General features: G+C 33.3%; 1 protein-coding gene across 1 annotated transcript; it reads left to right on the forward strand.

The window, feature by feature from the left end:
• The first annotated feature begins 30 nt into the window (after positions 1-30).
• On the forward strand, positions 31-16,600 carry LOC130214628 (EGF-containing fibulin-like extracellular matrix protein 2). Its single transcript, XM_056446405.1, has 11 exons — positions 31-808; positions 3,779-4,004; positions 4,202-4,250; positions 6,449-6,661; positions 7,994-8,116; positions 8,587-8,703; positions 10,637-10,756; positions 10,843-10,962; positions 11,046-11,172; positions 13,356-13,551; positions 15,315-16,600. The coding sequence occupies exons 2-11, from the start codon at positions 3,915-3,917 to the stop codon at positions 15,474-15,476; spliced, it is 1,317 nt and encodes a 438-aa protein (XP_056302380.1). The 5' UTR covers positions 31-808; positions 3,779-3,914; the 3' UTR covers positions 15,477-16,600.
• The last annotated feature ends 4,745 nt before the right edge of the window (positions 16,601-21,345 follow it).

A 21,345-nucleotide genomic window follows, 5' to 3' on the forward strand; every position in this document is an offset into this window, starting at 1 on the left:
TTCGGGGTAATAGTAGCAGCAGGGGGGCTTCAGTTGGCTGGTCAGCTCTGCAATGGATGGATGAGGAGACACTTTTACTACCTTATAAAAGGCCCGACCCGGGACAGCTGTCACCCTCTACAAATGGTCATGGAAAATTCTTGCTCAAAAGTCCTCATGGGAACATTCCCTGCTGTTTCTTAAAGTAGGCTGCCTCTGTTGTTTCCATCAAAGCCATTGTCTTAATGGTGCTCAACCTTCTTTGTGTAATGAAGAAGCATGATGTTTCTGGCATCAGCTAGTGTTTTACAGTCAAAACAGAGGCCTGGCCTTCTTTTTTTAACTTTTTTTTTTTTTATACCTTGTCTGCATTCCTTTTCGACACCCCCTAGTAAATACCCAGCAGTGTCAGGCACAGGCCTGATCTGGATGAAAGTTTACAAGGCAGAGTGAATCAAAAATGGGAAGTAATTTAGGATTTGTCTAACAAAACCCAGATGGATTGTTTTGCCGCCGGACATGATTTGTTTTCTTGTGTGATGAATTTAAGACTTTCTCCAGAAAGCAGATATTTGAGTCATTTGGGGGCTGGAGGAGAAACATAGCAGGAGGGTGAAGGGTGGCAGAGGTGCAGGAGCCAAACGGGACTGGGTGGAGGGGAAGAAGTGGGACGTCCTAAACTCCTTTCAATAGCATTACACCTTTCCTCACATTCATAATACACTTCCCAACAGATTTCTGTGCTTAGGTCTTGTTTGTGCTCTACTACAGTATATGCTGCTGGAAAGAGAAATCAGGAGACTTTGAGACTGAAGAATAAGGAAGAAAAGTAAGTGTTAAACAATATTTATTTGACTTGAAATGTTTAATATCGAGAATAGAAATGAATAATTAAAGTGTGAGAACATACATTAAAAAAATTTTTATCAGTCCCGTAATCTACTGCTTATTGTTTTGTTGCAGCTCTGATGGCATGTTTTAATTAGTGACATGAAGTTGTTCTGTACTTTGCTTTGGAGAAAGGAAACATTTAGTTCTATTTGACTACTTTATGCTGCTATTCTCGCTATTACAAACCGTTAAGTGTGTCTTTTGCCTCAATATTCTTCCAATTTGCAGGTTATTATCAGTTATTAAGGTATTAGTTACACTGTAAAAAATGATTGCTGTCTTTTTTTTAGTTAAATCAAATGAACTGTTCTAGTAATCTCAACTTACTTCAGTTAAACAGACAAAAAATATTGAAATAAACATAAATTACTTATTAAAATCAGTTAAAGTACCATAGAAACATTTGTTTTTGTGACTTTTTGTTGTATATTTGTTGGGTAAGATTATGGAAGTACAATAAAATCATGCAGAATATGTAAACAGGTAAAAATAGCGAGACTTGGTACTTAAACTAAAGCATTTCCAAACATTGTAGCTAATGATTACTGACAAAGCTGGGGGCTTGTTTTTGGACGGATCTGAGTGTGTATAGTCATCCTGCAGAGTTCAGATGTTTGCCATGTCTGTCTCTCTTCCAGAACAAACAGTAGAGGCTTTAGAAATCAATGAAAATTCAAGTCTGATTATTTGAGAATTAAAACTAATGTGCTGCTAAATCAATTATTGCATTGAAGTGTAAGAGTAAACAAAACTGTTTGGAACTATACAGGAAAGTACACAAAAAAATAATTGTGCTGCTGCTTCAAGCTAATCTATTTAAAATGAGCTGAATTAACACAATTCTTGCGTTTTGTGGAGGACAACTTAAATGTTTTATGTTAAATCCACTAACATTTGTAATAACAATTAAGTTAACCTATTTGATTTGTGTTGGGACAACATGGAGTTGTTGTATGGAACCCATCATTTATTACAGTGTAGTTTGTTACATGAAATGAAAGCCTTAATATTGCTGATTTGCAACAATAAATATGAATAATGCTACTAGAGACTGTAGAAAAGCTAAACGTATGCACTATGAAGTCTCATGCAAATAAATGTTCTTAAATAGCTACTTGAACGTTTTCTGTAGGTATGAATTGGTGTATTTATGTTAATTCTTGTTTAAAGATTTGTATACAGTAGATGAAATCAGGAATCTCCAGGTCACTGAATGTGAGGAATGGAAAGTCTGCATGCAGCGTCTGTTTATATGCACCAACTTGTCTTGTTTTCAAGAACTGCCTTTTTAGCAAGATCAAAATCACAAACTTGCATTTACATTATCACTGATGCTGTACAGTAGTATTGGCTTAAGAGATTTATCTTAATGCGAAAAAAAAACTGAATTTTCACATTGGTTTAATAAAGTTGATACTGGCTTAGCTTGTGGACATTTCTTTTTTTAAACACTTGAAACAGGTTAATAATAGTTCATGCATTATAGGCATAAAATAACCATGCTCCTCATTTTAATTTCTACTTTAGCTACTTTTGTTTGCTTTTAAATATTTTAAATCATATAAATGAACATTAATGCATTACAAATGAGCATGGATTATGCATACAGTATAACATTAACATAGATCAGTTTTGTTTTAGCATTACAGAGGGATATTTTCAGAGTGACTTCTGTGATTTTTATGGTGACACTACACTCTCAGAAATAAAGGTACACATTTGTACTTGAAGGGTCCATATTGGTGCCTTAAAAGTATATATTACCTAAACGTTTTAAGAGGATCACTTTTGTACTTTTTAGGTACTAAAATGTACCCTTGAGGTATTAATATGGACCTTTTAGATACAAATTTGTACCTTTATTTCCGAGAGAGATTAGTCCATTATTTAACATTGACAGTTGATGGATTAACTGACATTAGGTAATAATGAGCTGTTCATTTGTTAGTGTTTATTCATTTGTTACGATACATTAATACACGTAGCTGTTTAGTTTTAGTTAACTTTAGCCTATTTTCATTAAATAATGTATAATAATGCATCTTGCATTTTATTAGTGTTAAGTATGTTTAATGTTGACTAAACAAATTATAGCCTATTGTAATTTTTTCTTTTGTAATATACACACATTTTATTTAATCAAATGTAAATCACTGGGCTCTACCAGATGCTGGTGCTGTGACTAAATTTCTTAAAATGACAAGTACCAAAGAAGGTCTGCACTCAATAATTTATTAAACAAATCACAGAAGAAAAGAGATTTTATATTTAATTTTAATGCAATTTAAACAAATTATACTTACGTTTTTAATTGATTTTTAAAAAATTATATTTATAGTTCAATATATTCTATTAATGTATTTACTGACATGAGTAAGCAATGAGCAATACATTTATTACAGTATTTATTCATATATGTTAAGATTAGTTAATGCACTCTAAGTGTGTGAACTATCAATAAACCAAATTATTTTCATTAACGTTATCAATCATAACATTGGATTTTAATAATGGGTTAGTAAATGTTGAAATGATGAATAAATAACGCTGTACTAGTATAGTTCAATTTTAGTTTATGTTAGTAAATGCATTAACTAATGGAATGTTATTGTAAAATGAGCAATATTTAAACCTGATCTAAGAAAAAAACAACTTGGCTAAATTTATAAATAAATCATAAATCAGAGCTAACGATTCAAACAAGGGCACCAGCACACCTCCGGTATCCAAACAAACCATATGGAGGTGATCAGCAGAGCTGGCGTGTTCAACAGGCCACTTTCACTGCTTCCAAATGTCTCTGTTCACTACTCCTGTTAATGTTTTTACTTGCATTTACATTTGTTATTCTTTTTTTAACAAGGTCTCACCTCTCCTCTTTGCCTGCCCCCTTTTTATATCCTCACAGGAACTGAACAGACCCTCCTGCACGTCTGTTCTCTCTCTCGTTGAACCTTTTGGAGTGAAAGTGTCTTAACAACACCTATACATTTGTTCAGCCCTCCCTCCAGCTGTGTATGTGACAGTGTGAGTGTCCTGTTACTATGAAAGCCACATATGTGCTTGTTTGTGTGGGTCTGGCTCTTCTTCCGGGTACAATCTGTCAGTCTCCTGCCGAACGTGAAGCTTACACAGTGAGTATTTGTGACAATTTCTCCATGTTCCTTCTCCATATGAGCATGTCTGTCTGACTTCCTACTTAAATGTCCTTGTATTTTATGCTGCCGGGCCGAGGGTTGCATTAGAAGTCATGTTCCTGTCAGTAAAAGTGTTTGAGTGTGAGTGCTGGTGATTAAAGATAACACATAATAAAGTGTGTTTTCTCTTCCAGGACTGTACAGATGGCTATGAGTGGGACGAGCAGACTCAACTCTGTCGAGGTGGGTGGAAGGTCATGTGCTGGAGAAAGAGAGAGGGAGATTGCGATGAATGTGATGCATTTCGCTTCTCAGTATTTTGTTGGTTACATGTCACATGCACAGTCTCCCTCTTTTGAGTCTTTGAATGTTAAAACATGCACTGTCCTGAGCAGACGTGATGTTATAAATTGGAGGTGCTCAAAAGAGTTTCTAGAACTCTGAGCAGGGTGACTCCACCCATTAAAAAGTCTCATTGGTCAAAAATCTTGCTTGTAAATGCCCAGCTAAATCTTGATGTATATGTAAATGTCTGTATTTTCAATGTTAAAATAAAATGATCGTTGGGATATATTAGCTTGATAAATTGCAATTAAATAAATAAATAAAAAACACTCCACTATTTTGAAAATTAGGCTCATTTTACAACTGTTCTAGAGTTAATCATTTAAGTTTTACCATTTTTTTAATCCATTCAGCTGATCTCCAGGTCTGAGGAGCACTTTTAGTTTTGAATCGGATTGAATTGTTGTGGAGTGACAGAGTAGAATAACGAAAGCAAAGTGTGCATGCGCTGTCCTTAAATATCGTGAGCGGTCGGTTAGAAAACTGTTGGAATCTGACAGCAGGAAACATAGTGTGAATAAAAAGTGGAAGTGGGAATGAAAAAACAGTCCCAACCAAACCTGTATACTAAAAAGCAGTATCATCTCAAAAATAGCCTTTATTTGTATGGTTCCCCACTCCTTTTGAGCTATAAAAATACTTGCAGGTTTATTTTTACATTTGACGTAAGATAGCTCCATGCGAATCTCACTGAAACAGAACTAGCCGCCATCTGTGAAGTGACGTCAAGTTCTTCAATCTGGCTCAAGTTCAGACTTCAAGTGACATTCTAGACCAGGGGTGCCCAAACTCTGTCCTGGAGGGCCAGTGTCCTGCATAGTTTAGCTCCAACTTAATTCAGCACACCTGAGTGGAAGTTTCTAGTATACCTAGAAAGAGTTTAATCAGCTGGTTAAGGTATGTCTAATTGGGGTTGGAACTTAACTCTGCAGGACACTGGCCCTCCAGGACTGAGTTTGGGCATCCCCGTTCTAAACGTTATTTCCAAGTAGCAAGTAGAAAAACTCCTATTGAATTGGATTAGACCATTAGCATCTCGTTCAAAAATGACCAAAGTGTTTCAATAATTTTCCTATTCTCTATTTTTCGATATTAATATTTTTTTCTGTTTTTTCAATTTTTCAGTAATTTATTTCAGATTTCTTTTACCAACTATCATTACAACATGTATGATCAGTCTCTCTATACTCTCCAAGTACTAAAATATTTGTATTTTACAGCACGTTGAGGAATAAACCATTTTCTTTCTATAAATACAAACCAAATAGTTTCATATTTTTATTTAATCATGATTAAAATCTTTCTTTTAACATCACAATTCTTACAATTTTATTTAGCAAACTTAATACACACAAAAACGCTACTTTATTTATTTATTTTTTTCCTTTCACTGATTCTCTTAAATTGATAGTTCACCCATACATCCACTAAACTAACCCGTATGACTTTATTTATTTATTAATTTGTTAGTTTTTTAATATAAAAGAAAGTACTTTTGTTGATAACCAGATGTTTTTTTTTTGGTTAACAATTGTCATGGACGGCATCAGTTAAACACTTCTGAAACATTTCTTAAAATATCTTCTGTTATTTTGCTCAAAAGAAATTAATTTTTTATATGTATTATCCTACATGTGTTTTAATGTTCATTGGATGAAAACATTCAAAAGTGAACAGCTAAAATCAGTCCAAGGCACTTGAGAAATGTGGAAAAATATTAAAAAGCCTTTATTGACATGGCTATTCCATAAAACTGTGCGTGCATGTGGGAAAACATGGAATAGCCATGTCAATAAAGGCTTTTTAATATTTACCCACATTTCTCGAGTGCCTTAAACTGATTTTTGTTGTTTATTCTGATGAATCCCTTACCCAAAGAGCACTGACACATTGTTTAAGCTACCCCTGAGCACTTTTTGTTTGATTTAACATTCAAAAGTGTTTGAAACAACTTGCGAATGAATGAACAGAATATCATCAAAACAGAAACTATTTACGATGTTTTCAGTTTTTTAAAGAAAATAAATTAATCTTTTATTCATTTTGTTCAAATAAAAAGAACACATGACTTACTTTCTGTTCTCTATTGCACTCAGACATAAATGAGTGTGAGACCATTCTGGAGGCCTGTCGGGGAGAAATGAAGTGCTTCAATCATTATGGTGGTTACTTGTGTCTTCCTCGCTCCTCCTACGTGATCACTGCACCTGAAACCGCCAGCCAATCAGAGCCCAATGTGCCTGTGCCAGAAAATGAGGCCTTTAACCCCTGTCCACTCGGCTACAGGGCCCAAGGAGAGTCCTGCGTGGGTGAGTGAGTTAAAGAGAGAGTTCTCTGCCATCATCTACTCGCACTCAAGCATGTTCAAACTTTTGTGAGTGTCTTTTTTTCTGTTAAGCACAAATGAAGATATTTTGAAGAATGCTGAAAAAAAATTACGCTATGGATGTAAATGGCTGCTAGTTTCCAGCATTCTTCAGAATATTTTCTCTTTTTTTCAACAGACATAAAGGACCTGCTTGAGGATCAGTAAATGATGACAGAATTTTTATTTTTAGGCAAATCCTCCTTATAAGGGCAACTTTGGGAACTCATATTAAGAATAGAATTGAATGCCTTTTATTGTAGTTGTATATGTATACAATTTATATTATATCCATATGAGATGAGATTAAGTGCATCACACTACTGTGTGCAAACATGTAAATGTTGGGGGGGGGGGTGAAGTAAACAGTTCTGAGGTAGAACGGGAGATATATACAAGATGTACTATATAATTGTAAGATGATAAATAAATAGTGCAAAAAAGGAGATGAGCATAGGCAAGGGTGAGGTGGAGTAAGCAATTCTGTGGTAGAACAAGAGGTATACAGTATGTAACATGTAAATGTAAGCTGATAATAGGGGGGGGGGGGGGGGTGAGGCTGAGGCTGAATGAGAGAAGATATACAAGATGTATATAATTAGATGTATAATTAGATTTGAGTTGTTTTAAACACCTTGTTAATATTGCGGAAATATCCGTGTGGATTTAGAAGAGGGAAAAGTACAAATGACCATCTTATAAGACTGAAAACTTTTCTATGTTATGGCTTCTTATAAAAGAACATGCAGTAGCAGTTAAGCATGGGCCGGTATAAGATTCTGACGGTATGATAACCTTGAATAAATATATCAGTTTCACGATATCACAGTATTTTGATTACTCTTCTAAAATAGATATTTTTTAAATGTCTGGGTAAAAAACTGGAGTTTTTCCCCTTTGAAAACAATATATTTTATTTTTTGAAAGATTTCAAATGTTTTGGAACAGTAAACATGTCAGGCTAAATAATTAAAATTAATCATTGGCTTCTGCTCTCTTCATTAGTTTCAAAAACACTGATTTTATTTTTTACATTTGAAAACAGCATCTTTTGATATCTTTTCTGCTGGAGATACTGTTGTCCAAAAAAAAGTAAATAAAAAAATCTTACACATACCTTGGGAATGGTATTACAGAAAACTTTGCTGGTTTCAAAATCTTGACTTTTCCAAACCGCGGTATACCTTGAAAATGGTCCCATGCCTAGTAGCAGTAGGTGTACTAGTGTCCTAACGCATTCAAAAATATTTTGTGTGTGCGTTTTTGTGTTGAACAGATATTGATGAGTGTCAGCTGAACATGCATGACTGCCAGCCCAGCCAGGAATGTATCAACACAGTGGGCACCTTCACCTGTCAGTGTCCTGACGGCTACAGCAAGATTGGCATAGAGTGTGTGGGTGAGAGAACTGACCTTTTGTCTTTATGTTTTGAGAATGTGAATGTGTTTACAATTTAAAGCAGTTTGACTGTTTGCAGTTATTTTCAAATTTTATGTTTGAATGTGCAAACGGTCCATAATTAAAATATGCTCCAATATAAGGGAATAATAAGGGAATCTCTTTTTTCGCTCTATAATTTAGAAAATATTGTGGACAGCCAGGTAAAGAACTGAAGTATTATGCATGACCATATTCTTCTTAAGTATACACATATCATATAAACCTGCAGTTTGGTGGATATAAGTGCTACTAAAGTGGAGATTTATGGCTCAGTGCAAGGATAATTTTTCTTTGTTACATTAGACTAAAAAAACACAAAGTTTCGAGGTGCAGACTGATTTAGTCTGTGTATTAGCCTGCAGTGTGTCTCCTTAATTGATCTCCAGTTATTCTACAGTGTAAAGAAAGTGTGTCCTTTCGTCTGTTAGATATCGATGAATGCAGGTACAGGTACTGTCAGCATCGCTGTGTGAACGTGCCAGGATCTTTCTCTTGTGAGTGTGAACCAGGCTTCCAGCTGGCCGGAAACAACCGATCTTGTGTTGGTGAGTCCTCAAACCAGAGATGCATATTCCAAATACATTCACTTGACAAACAACTACATGTTTAACAGTTTAATCTTGTTTAATAATATGATTTTTTTTGGGGGAGGGGGGGGGGGTCTTGATAGAATTCAACTTAATTCAGTTCATCTTTATTTGTATAGCGCTTTACAATGTAGATTGTGTCAAAGCAGCTTCACATAAAAGATTATAGTGAATTGAAACCGTGTCAGTTCAGTTTTCAGAGTTTAGGTTCAGTTCAGTTTAGATTAGCTCAGGTCAGAGTAGTGTGTTTTTTAATATTCACTGCTGAGAGTCCAAACACTGAAGAGCAAATCCATCGATGCATAGCTCTACAAGTTCTGAACCAGGCAAGCCAGAGGCAACAGCCGCGAGGAAAAAACTTCACCAATTGGCGAAAGTGAAGAATTAAAAATTCTTGAGTAACCAGGCTCAGTTGGGCACAACCATTTGTCCTCTGGCCAAACATCTTGTGCAGAGCTGCAGTCTAGGCACTGGAGAACGCTGGACCTCAGTGAACACTCGTCTGTCCCTGGAGTCTCACAGAAATCAGACACGTGCTCTCTACACCTCCATGACCACCACAGCAGCTGCTATGGCCTGGTCCGGGATTGTGGAAACCTTGGGATCATCTCTTCACAGAACTTTTCTCTTTTTTCCATATTAGTACTTTGAAACATGATAGAGTTTGTATCTGGAGATTCAATCCAATTCATCTTTATTTCTAGAGCTGTTTTTACAATGTAGATTATGTCAAAGCAGCTTAACATAGGAGTTCTAGTAAATTGAAACTGTGTCCAGTTTTCAGAGTTGAAATTCTGTTTAGTTCATTTCAGTGTGGTTAATTTTCACTGCTGAGTGCCCAAACACTGAAGAGCAAATCCATCAAGAACCTAAGAGTGATGTTGTGATACTGAAGTGTGTCTCTGTGTGTGATATCTTTAACTCATATCTGTACTCATACCAAATGTAAATAGCACAAAGTTATGCACAATTCCAGCTCACGAACCTAAGCGGTTGAAGATATGATTGTTAATAAATACAGGATAAGTATTGTTTTTTTTTAATGTGTTGCTTTTTGTCTGTTCTGCGACCATTTTAATGGTTATTTTTAGGTTTTGTAACCATAAAACAAACCCAACCTGTTTATTTCCGCCAAAAAGATAACCTATACAGAATGTTCACAGAAGGATTTTTCTTTTGTTTTCTGTTAGCAAGCTTTTCCAGAACAACTTATTACACTTTTTTTGTGAGTAAAACTAGTGCTCAGTGTGCTGGGTTACAGTTAATTAGTAATCTGATTACAATTAATCTCAATTACATAATCTAAAATATATTACTTTTGATAAAATGTATACACTTTTGAATGAGTTACAGTTACTTTTTATGGATTGCATGATCATTAACACAATCAGAATCTTTTAATTACAAATTCTTCGTTTTCTTTTCTTTTTGATATTCCTTTTTTAAAAAAAAGATCTACTATGTCCATTTAAAACTGAATATTGAAGATATAGTCGGGCCATATGCTATGTAAATTATATCCCTCTGCTTTTAGAGACGGTGGTTTTATTTAGACACCTTATCAATGATGCATATATAAAGACAAGTAGAGTAGCCCACAATATGAACACATTAAACCATAAGCATATAGCAAACATAAAGTTTAGCATGTTGAGTTCAAATTCCGGAATAATAAGTTTGCCTGTATAAAGTTTACATTATTAATGTGGAGTATACTGAATCTGGTCTTTTAGTAGCACAGTTTTGCTAAATAAAGCAGTCAAACCTAGTAAAAATCAATGGTATTCAAACTAGGAAACTTTTTTCTGCCCTCCAGATAAGAGAAACTTCACATGAACACAATTAGTTTTTTAACACAAAACTATCTAATATCTCTATTGTTTGTCATCAGATGTAAATGAGTGTGAAATGGGAGCACCTTGTCAGCAAAGGTGCTACAACAGTTACGGGACATTCCTATGCCGCTGTGATCAAGGTTATGACCTGGGACCTGATGGCTACTCATGCAATGGTTTGTGCACAAATTGTTTCAACCAAATTGTTACCAAATGATGATGGACCGATGATTCAATGAGTTTCCTATGTCTGTCCTGGCAGATATTGACGAGTGCAGCTACTCCAGTATATTGTGCCAGTATCAGTGTGTGAATGAGCCTGGAAAATTCTCCTGTGTTTGTCCAGAAGGCTACGAGCTACTTGGATCTCGACTCTGCCAGGGTGAAAGTCATTTCTGTATCCCAACAGTGTTTATAACTCTAAATGAATCTTACATTTCAAATTGTTGTTATTACTGTTTGTAGATGTGAATGAGTGTGAGACGGGCACTCATCAGTGTGGAGAAGGACAGGTCTGTGTGAACATCCATGGAGGACATCAGTGTGTGAGCACCAACCGCTGCCAGGAGCCTTACATCCAGGTCTCAGAGAAGTGAGATGCTTTTATTACTTCCTTCCTGGTTTTGAATAGGTTTACATCCATCCAAGGTCAACAACATATTAATTTTGATATTATATACAGTATACTGCAGCATATATATTTATTTATATATATATATATATATATATATATATATATATATATATATATATATATATATATATATATATATATATATATATATATATAATATATATATATATATATATATATACTGCTTACAGCAGGGGTCTCATACTGAGGTTGTTTGATTATTATCAATTTTATACCGCCTGTATTTTGTTGTACAAACATTTCTTCATGGGTTACACATTATGCTGGTGGTGTACCAAATATGAAAATTTTGCTAATATTCGTTTCAAATGGTCTCATTTAATAGATTTTCCTCGTATGCTTATTAAGATTTGCTTAAAAACTATGTACATTAGTATAATTGACTGATAGTTGAAGTGAACTTGTTAAAGTAAATGTGAATATGTACATAATTTTTCCCTCTTGGTTGTAGTTTTACAAAAAAAAAAAAGAAATATATTGAGAAGAATAATTGCCAGTAAAGTCACTTAAGTTACACAAACTGCTTTCTGCTGTTCTTATGCGATTGACAGAATACAGTTTGCTGGGACAGAATAATAATTATTATGCCCATTATTTGTACTATTTTCATAGCAATTTAAACTACAATTTCAATATGTACAAGAAACAAAAAGCTAGAGTTTTGACTGCATATACTTTGTGTGAAGAATGACTGAGTGTGTGTCTAACGCTCGGCCATACACACAACAATCACAGATATATTTCAGTAGCTGATGTGTGACACGATAAACGTGCTGATTTACATTACCACTGATGACAGGTAATGCTTGAAATATAAACGTCATATGTGTTGTCCTAAGATGCATAGATTATGTCAGGTTTCCACTGTTTTTCTTGTACTTGAACATTAAAACGGCCCTCCTATGAATTGTCAGTCACTGAAATGGCCCCCCGCCAATTTGAGTTTGAGACTCCTAACTTACTGTGTATGTGGTGAAAACTAAAGATTCATTATCATATTAAACAAACAGTAACAATGCTGTCAGTTTCACTGCAAAGGATAGTTTTATCAGTCATTATCTTGATAAATCTCGATTTATTTCAAGTTTAAAGGAAGATTTTGCTTCTGAGCGATAGCTGAAGAAACCAGATAATTAACATTTATTCATATATATATATATATATATATATATATATATATATATATATATATATATATATATATATATATATATATATATATATATATATATATATATATATATATATATATATAATTTATAAAACTTTTATTGAAATATTTTGTTCCCTAACTTTAAGGACAACATGTAGATGTAAATTTGAAACAATAATTTGTAGAAATAGTTTTTACATAATACATTTCTGAAAAAGCATAATAGTGCCCTGGTATTTTTTAAACGAAATCGAAGAATGAACTGAAATGACTTTATTTCTAACGAAATCTGTTTGATTTAATTAGATTTGGGAGTTCAAAACAGCTCATCAAAGCAAAGTCTTTGGTGAAATGCATTTCTTTTTGGCTCCTAAACTCCTTTGAGCTACCATTAGTCCATGATGATTTTGCCATCAGTGGGTGTGTCCTGAAACTCCGCCGCCTTTGATGTTCTATTGATTCATAGCTCATATCTATAGAGGTCAGACAGGAGAACAACATCCAACACAACAACACCCGGTTATAAGCATGAATAAACAAGACTATAGAGAAGAAGATCTGATACATAGATATCCACTCTTGCATCATTCGAGATATTTTAAAAACTCTGAGAGGGACACATACCGGACGAGAAGCACCACCGTGTCGCACCACGTCTGTACAATTTCTAAGTACTGTTCTATTTGGTGTCTGTGCACTGCAAATAGAAAACAAGGCTGTGCAGAAGACTTGGGAAGATGTTTAAATGTTTCTTTCTTTGTGTGTATATGGGTTTGTGTGAGCAGCATGACACATTTACAACCACACATACTGCAGCGTGGTGGTGTCAGAACATTTGAAAACAGTATACCGTCACAACTTCTTTTTGCCCTCAAACAAAGAATTAAAAAGATTTTAGTTTGTCGTATTTCTGGTATCAACACTTTCCTGTTTTAACACTCATTTGTGTGTTTGTTTTTGTGTGTAGTCGTTGTATTTGTCCGGTGGTGAAGCCAGAGTGTCGTGATCTGCCTTTCTCCATTGTGCATCGATACATGAGCATCACATCTGAACGCTCCGTTCCCTCCGACATCTTCCAGATTCAGGCCACCAGCGTCTATCCTGGAGCCTACAACTCCTTCCGCATCCGATCCGGAGATCAAAATGAGGAATTCTACATAAGGGTCAGTGAGAGACACATCAACAGGCATTAATTTATGTTATATAAGCTGTGATATTATTATTATTATAATAAATTTTTTATTCTTTATTTTTTTTTAATTCTACACAACGAAAAGAGAGATGTTTGAGAAATCTCTCTTGCTCACCATGTATGGAGCCAGATCAGTCTCAAAAAGAATACATTTACGAAATAAAATGTATACATCCATAACAAGATTCACATTTACAAAATCCAATTCGTAGGTTCTAAAGACAATTCATGAATAAATAAATCCAATTCAGAATTTCAAAACACAATTTGTAAATACACAAATCCAATTCATAAATTCAAAACACGATTCATAAATACACAAATCCAATTCATAGGTTCTACACACGATTCATAAATACGCAAACCCACTTTGTAAATTCAAAGCACAATTAATAAATATACAAATCCAATTTGTAGGTTCTAAACACAATTCATAAATACACAAATCCAATTGGTAAAATCAAAACACAATTCATAAATACACAAATCCAATTCGTAGGTTCTTATCACGATTCATAAATACACAACTCCAATTTGTAGGTTCTAAACATGATTCATAAATACACAAATCCAATTTGTAAAGTCAAAATACATTTTGTAAATACACAAATCCAATTCATAGGTTCTAAACGCAATTCGTAAATACACAACCAATTTGTAGGTTCCAAACATGATTCATAAATACACAAATCCAATTCTTGAAGTCATAATACAATTTGTAAATGCACAAATCCAATTCGTAGGTTCTAAACACAATTCATAAATACATAAATCGAATTCATAAGTTCTAAACATGATTCATAAATACACAAATCCAATTCATAAGTTCAAATCACAATTCATAAATACAAAAATCCAATTCGTAGGTTCCAAGCACGATATAAAATACACAAATCCAATTTGTAGGCTCTAAACATGATTCATAAATACACAAATCCAGTTCGTAAATTCAAAACACGATTCATAAATCCAAAATCCAAATCATAAATTAAGCACAATTCGTAAATATATAAATTCAATTTATAATTTCGAATAATTCATAAATTCTAATTCTATACATTTTATTTTGTAAATGTATTATTTTTAAGACAGTTCTATGGTACTATTTATTTAATCAAAAATGCATAAATAATACATTCTGAATTTGGAATTTTGCCATATTCTTTGTTAAACTTAAATAGTTGAAATAAAACGTTATTAATATTTAATATTTCACATTAATTTAAGCATTAAAGTTACTAACTTGAAAACTAAATGAAAAATTAACAAAAATATTTAAGCTTTAATAGTAAAAATATATGTAAATCAAAATGACAAAAGATAAAAAACAAATTTTTATTATTAAGAAAAGCAATATATACTAAATTTAAAATAAAACTGAAGTACTACATAAATTACAGTAAAATATAGTTGATGCAAGCTGATGCTGACTGAAAGTCTCTCATTTTGTGTCCATTCTAATAGAATGATGCATAGAAAGCTCATAAGAAGAACATTAGTATTTGCAATAGAAAGCTTTTGTAAAAATGTATATAATTCATATATTTTTATTTACTTTTTGAAAAATATTTCCTTTAATATATATTACTTTTTAAAATTAAATTACTATCGTCATATTTACACTTATTTGTGACTTAAAATATAGAAACATTTTTATATTTCTTCTTTTTAACATTGTTTGTCTTTGTTTTACGCTTTTACACACACTGATGTTTTGTCGCGTTGTCTTTTCAGCAAATCAACAACATTAGTGCGATGCTGGTTTTGGCGCGGGCCGTGTCGGGGCCGAAAGAATACGTCCTGGACCTGGAGATGCAGTCGGTCAATCCACTGATGAACTACCAGACCAGCTCAGTCCTACGCCTCGCCGTTTACATCGGCCCTCATGCCTTCTGAACACACTGAGAAACAGAAGGAGCAACACAAGGTTTTCTCTAGTCAGTCTATTTCTGCTTTCATGAGTTGAAAATTAGCAACACTTTCCTCGAATTCACAAGCTAATAATGTGACTTCAGCCTGTGACTGTGCTTTATTCTGGGAAGTGTGAACGCATCTGAACATTCATTTATTCTTCTCAGTTTGTCATCGTAGACTCATTTTTACACATCCCGTACATGAGAAACACAAACACACAGCAATTTTTTTTTAACTGAGGCATTGTTTCTTATTAATATCTCAATGCATTCTTATAGTTATCTAATCTGCATGTGATATACATACAGTTAAGCCTTAAAATGTGTCTGTAATTTTCTAAAACAAACTAAAAACAAATCCAGAACTTAAACGAGGAGAATATGAGAGGATTAAATGAATTCTGTAAATAATTTGTGAGACAATTCTTAGGTAAATTGCTGCATTTTCTTTCATGTTTTTTTTATATCAGATTTTTGTGTTGAATTATTTTTGAAAAATATTTTTAAATGTTTTAGTATATCGATTTTTTTTCACATCTGTTGAAGTAAAAATGTTTGATTAAATACAAGAAAGCGAAAAAACTCTCTTTATATCTCTCTATTTGTGATTTTCTTCCTCCTTTATCTTTTCTTTTAGCCTTTTTTTCATCTGTAAGTCCGTCAGTCCCAGCTGAATGAATATATATTTCCTTTTGTGTGCATGCAGATATTTTTGTGCAAATGTACAGGTTAGTAGACGAAATGTATTTCTCAGGTGTCTCCACATGGTGACAGTGTAGCACTAATACACAAACACACACACACACACTGAGTTTACCTATGTACAATGAGCTGAAATAACAGTTATTACAGTCACGGCTAAAAGCCAAAGTTCACAAACGTGTTGCTCAGAATAACATCACACTTATAGGCTCTTCAGGGCTACTGTAATCAACCTTTTTATTGTGAAAATCTTGTATTCCATTGTAAGAAATTAGTTGTTCGGTGGATTTGGATCAGATTTAGTGTAAATTTACTGTTTCATGTCAAATATTTCTATAGGTGAGAGACTGCAGGTGAAGAGAGTAAAAAAAACAAGCTTATTTTTCTGATTACATTAAGAATTGCACCGTGTTTTTGCACTGCAAGTTTTCTCAAATGTTATGTTTGAATATGGAAATTAGATGTATTTAATTGGAAATTTAAATATCTAATTTGCATAAATAACATTTGCATGCGAAAATATATTTTTGTATATTTTTTTGTACATTAAATACAGATATGAACAGAACTGTGAAGTTTTGTGTATGAAAAAAATTATTATGAAACATTATGCACTATACCTGAAATCTATCGACACATGCTTACAGTGCTCAGCATATATAAGTACACCCCTCACAAATCTATCTTTTCAATTCATATTTTTAATAGGAAGCTATACAATGTTATATTTGTGCATATGCATTAGTCAGTACTGAGGCCAAATCTGGAGCTTACGATAACGGTCCAAAAACTAGTACACCCAAATTTATATACAATAAAAAAGTATTACATACAAATTTAAAAAAGTGAAAAAACTATATTTTGCTTCAATTTAATTGTATTATCTTTCATTTTCTGAATAAGTTTGGTGACTAAAATATTATTTTAATAAATATATCTGTTTAATAAATCTGTTTTGTTTAAATGCACTAAAATACATTGCCTATATTCACTGAGAAATGGATAAAAATATTCATTTTCATAATGGGGAGTACTCAGTTATGCTGAGCACTGTATATACTGCGACAAAAGAATTATTAAAAGTGCATTTTGTGTGTTTTATTTACATTAGAGTGAAAAAACTATTTATGACAAGCCAAAAATCTCTGAATTGAGATGTGCGCGTCAGAAAAGTATCCAAAATTGACTCTCATATTCTTAAATAATAATCTATTTGAAGAAGCAGCCATTCCAAGTGGTGTCTGAAACTATAGTGGATGTCCTGAAGTGCACTCTGTCAATCCCACAATGCACTGCAGTAACGAGTGTACAACCCAACGGCTACAAAATGCTCACTGAATGAGTTTCCGCATCTGACCACAAGATGGCATCCAAAGCGGAGTCCTATCAGTGTAAGTTTCTAAATAAACTATTATTTCATTCTTTTATTACCAGTGTTGGGGAAAGTTACTTATGTAATGCAATACAATATTGAGTCACTCCTCAAAAAAGTAACTAGTTGCATTACTTTGTTACTTTTTATGGAAAGTAATGTGTTATGTTACTTTTGAATTACCTTTGCATTACTTTTGATTAATTTGCTCAGGCTTGATCTCCTTCAGAACTCAGTTTGATTGTTTGTTTGTTTGTTTGTTTTTTTGTTTTTTTTTAAATAGACGAGCTCTGCAATTAACAACACACTGTATAACCTTCATTTACCTTTAAAAAAAACACATTAAAAATGTATTAAGGATAATGTTATCTTCAGAGAACGTCCCCAAGCTATACATGCCTTATATACAGATTAATGAAAGTTTAAAGCAATGCATTTGCTACTTTTTTGTCTTATTAGAGAAGTAAAATCACTGTACATTCAGATAATCCTCTTTTCTTTGTCCTCCATGTGTTCAAAATAATGAGAATATTTCCATTGCAGAAATGTAAGGCTCTGCCATCTTCCTTTCTGTATTCCTGCGTTCTCTTGCGTGTGGGATTCAACGTGACCATGATCATTAAGGCAGTAAATTTTTTAAAAGCGAATTAACTAAACTATAAAGTAACTTGCATTACATTTTTAAAAAAGTAATTCGGATGTTATCACTTAATTTTGAAAAGTAATGCGTTACTTTAATTGTTACTTAGAAAAGTAATATTATTACATAACTCGTCTAACTTGTGATGCATTACCCCCAACATTGTTTATTACTAGTAGACACCTTGCTAAGTGTTAAATAACTACCACAGGGTCAGTATTTCTGCCTGCAATGTCTTGCCTTATTATATATTCAGAAACATAACAAATATAAAAAAACGGATATCTTTAAATGCTAATTAGAGCGCACTAAAAACAGTAGTATTTTAGCAGGCGGTTGATTATGACAATCTCATCAATGGACTGGTCACTTCGCACTTGTTTTGTAACAATGGTGAAGTGAGTAGGAAGTTCGGTTTGACTCAGCGTCTGATTTGTGTGTGAAAGGATCTGCATGTTAATAATATCGGCATGTAGTGTATTATGAGCCGAGAAGTGTGAAGTGAAACGATGAGCTCAGTGATGGTCAGTGTTGGCACAGAGGGCTGGTGGGCAGTGCAGCAGATGGATGTAGGTGTGATAGAAGTCTCTGAACACACTGACGGTCAGATGAGATGCTGATGCTGTAATATCTTTTTACATTGCATACATAACCTTAAAGAGTATACTTCGCAGCCTTTCAGTTTATACTCTATTTTATGGCATGCACTTGGTTTATGTGCACTAGATAGATTAATTCCTTCCTAGAGTCGGTGCTTTTTCTCGCACAGTTTGTAGAGATAAAAATATCTTAGTGATTAAGTTGATCAGCTTTCATCATTCATTGCCCTTATAGTCTTTTGTTTTTTGCCTTCTTCAGTAGTTTGTTATTGTTATAGTTCCTGTAGTCTATCTTTTATTGCCTCCTTCAGTAGTTTATGTTATAGTTCTTGTCGTCTATTATTTTTTGTCTTCTTTCGTAGTTTGTTATGTTATAGTTCCTGTAGTCTATCTTTTTTTTGCCTCCTTCAGTAGTTTGTTATTGTTATAGTTCTTGTCGTCTATTATTTTTTGCCTTCTTCAGTAGTTTGTTATTGTTATAGTTCTTGTCGTCTATTATTTTTTGCCTCCTTCAGTAGTTTGTTATTGTTATAGTTCTTGTCGTCTATTATTTTTTGCCTTCAGTAGTTTTTTATTATAGTTCTTGTAATCAAATTTTTGCCTTCTTCAGTAGTTTGTTATTGTTCTTGTCGTCTATTATTTTTTACCTTCTTCAGTAGTTTGTTATTGTTCTTGTCGTCTATTATTTTTTGCCTTCTTCAGTAGTTGGTTATTGTTATAGTTCTTGTAGTCTATCATTTTTTACCTCCTTCAGTAGTTTGTTATTGTTATAGTTCTTGTCGTCTATTATTTTTTGCCTTCAGTAGTTTTTTATTTTAGTTCTTGTCGTCTATTATTTGTTGCCTTCTTCAGTAGTTGGTTATTGTTATAGTTCTTATCGTCCATTATTTTTTGCCTTCTTCAGTAGTTGGTTATTGTTATAGTTCTTGTCGTCTATTATTTTTTGCCTTCTTCAGTAGTTGGTTATTGTTATAGTTCTTATTGTCTATTTTTTTTTGCCTTCTTCAGTAGTTGGTTATTGTTATAGTTCTTATTGTCTATTATTTTTTGCCTTCTTCAGTAGTTGGTTATTGTTATAGTTCTTATCGTCTATTTTTTTTTGCCTTCTTTAGTAGTTTGATATTGTTATAGTTCTTGTAGTCTATCATTTTTTGCCTCCTTCAGTAGTTTGTTATTGTTATAGTTCTTGTTATCTATTATTTTTTGCCTTCTTCATTAGTTTGTTATAGTTCTTGTCGTCTATTATTTTTTGCCTTCTTCAGTAGTTTGATATTGCTATAGTTCTTTTTCTTTCTCTCTAGATTGCTTTTCCAACTTTTCCAGTGTTGACACCTCGTGGACAAACTCAAGGTGGATGTGGGAGTTACATATACTGTACACTGTGTATGTGTGTATGGAATGCCAAAAAGGTCAAAATGGTGCATTCAGTGGATCACATTTGCATCCAATCCCCTGTATCTGATAAAACTAAAGCTGTCTTAAATGCCAACCTGATTCCAAAAGCTGTAACAGACTGTGCAACTAAACCCCCAAAGGGTCATAATTGTGTATTTGATAAATCATGTTCACATTCAAAATGCAAAATTTGACCAAACTAAAACTGACTCAAATGCTGTACATTTTTTAAAATCTGCATTAAAATGATCTCAATGTAAAAAGGTGTGCTTTAAAATTAAATTATTATCTTAATGTACTCTTTTTACATTTCGGGTTTCTCAGCAGCGCAAGTCATTATAGTTGGGTATACTAGAGTACAGTAAATGGAGGAGTACAAAACAAAGTTTTTTATTTGCTCAAATAATAAAAGGAAAACTCAACGATAGAGTGAGTAAGACTTTCCGAAAAAATATTGTGAGACTGATGTCTGAAAATGATTAACAGGTAAAAGCATTTGTAGGAAAAGTAATCTAAATATACTCATTTACATTAATAAAGTAATTTAAATAATTACACTACTAATTACATTAGGTTAATTGTAATCTGTAACAGAGAAAAAATGCTGTGTTCACATAAGCCTAAAGCAAACAAATTATGAGAGAAAACACCCTAAGTTGCAAAAAACTATTTAAATGACCCAGATGTAAAAGCACCCTTGAATGCCATCAAATAATTACAATTCATTTATACACAAAAAAGATTTCTGCTGCTTGTTCAAACTAGTTATTTAAAATGAACTGAAACAACACAATTCCTGAGATTTGAGATTGTTTTATGTTCAATCCACTTCAATTTGTTAAGTCAATTGATTTGTGTTGGGACAACATGAAGGAACTGTGTGGAAGCCTGGGGTTTCAATTAATTGTTTTTACAAATTCAAGTGGATTAAACATAAAACAAGCCCTCCAAACAAGCAGTGTTTGAACAAGCAGCAAAAATCCTTTTTTGAGTGTATGTTGTGCATTTTGAACCTTTTGGCATTCCATAGGTGGAAACAAATATCTTTTAAAAGTACTTTCACATCCACTATACCAAAGTATACTTTAGTCTTTGCATAATATGAGCCAGATGATATTAATATACTCTCTGTTTTGCTGCTGTG

Source organism: Danio aesculapii, chromosome 21, assembly GCF_903798145.1.
Source record: "Danio aesculapii chromosome 21, fDanAes4.1, whole genome shotgun sequence".
NCBI lineage: Eukaryota > Metazoa > Chordata > Actinopteri > Cypriniformes > Danionidae > Danio > Danio aesculapii.

Coding starts and splice junctions, on each gene's coding strand:
- LOC130214628 (XM_056446405.1), top strand. CDS start 3,915: ATGAAAGCCACATATGTGCTTGTTTGTGTGGGTCTGGCTCTTCTTCCG. Junction 4,251..6,448: donor GCAGACTCAACTCTGTCGAG/GTGGGTGGAAGG, acceptor TATTGCACTCAG/ACATAAATGAGTGTGAGACC. Junction 6,662..7,993: donor CCAAGGAGAGTCCTGCGTGG/GTGAGTGAGTTA, acceptor TGTGTTGAACAG/ATATTGATGAGTGTCAGCTG.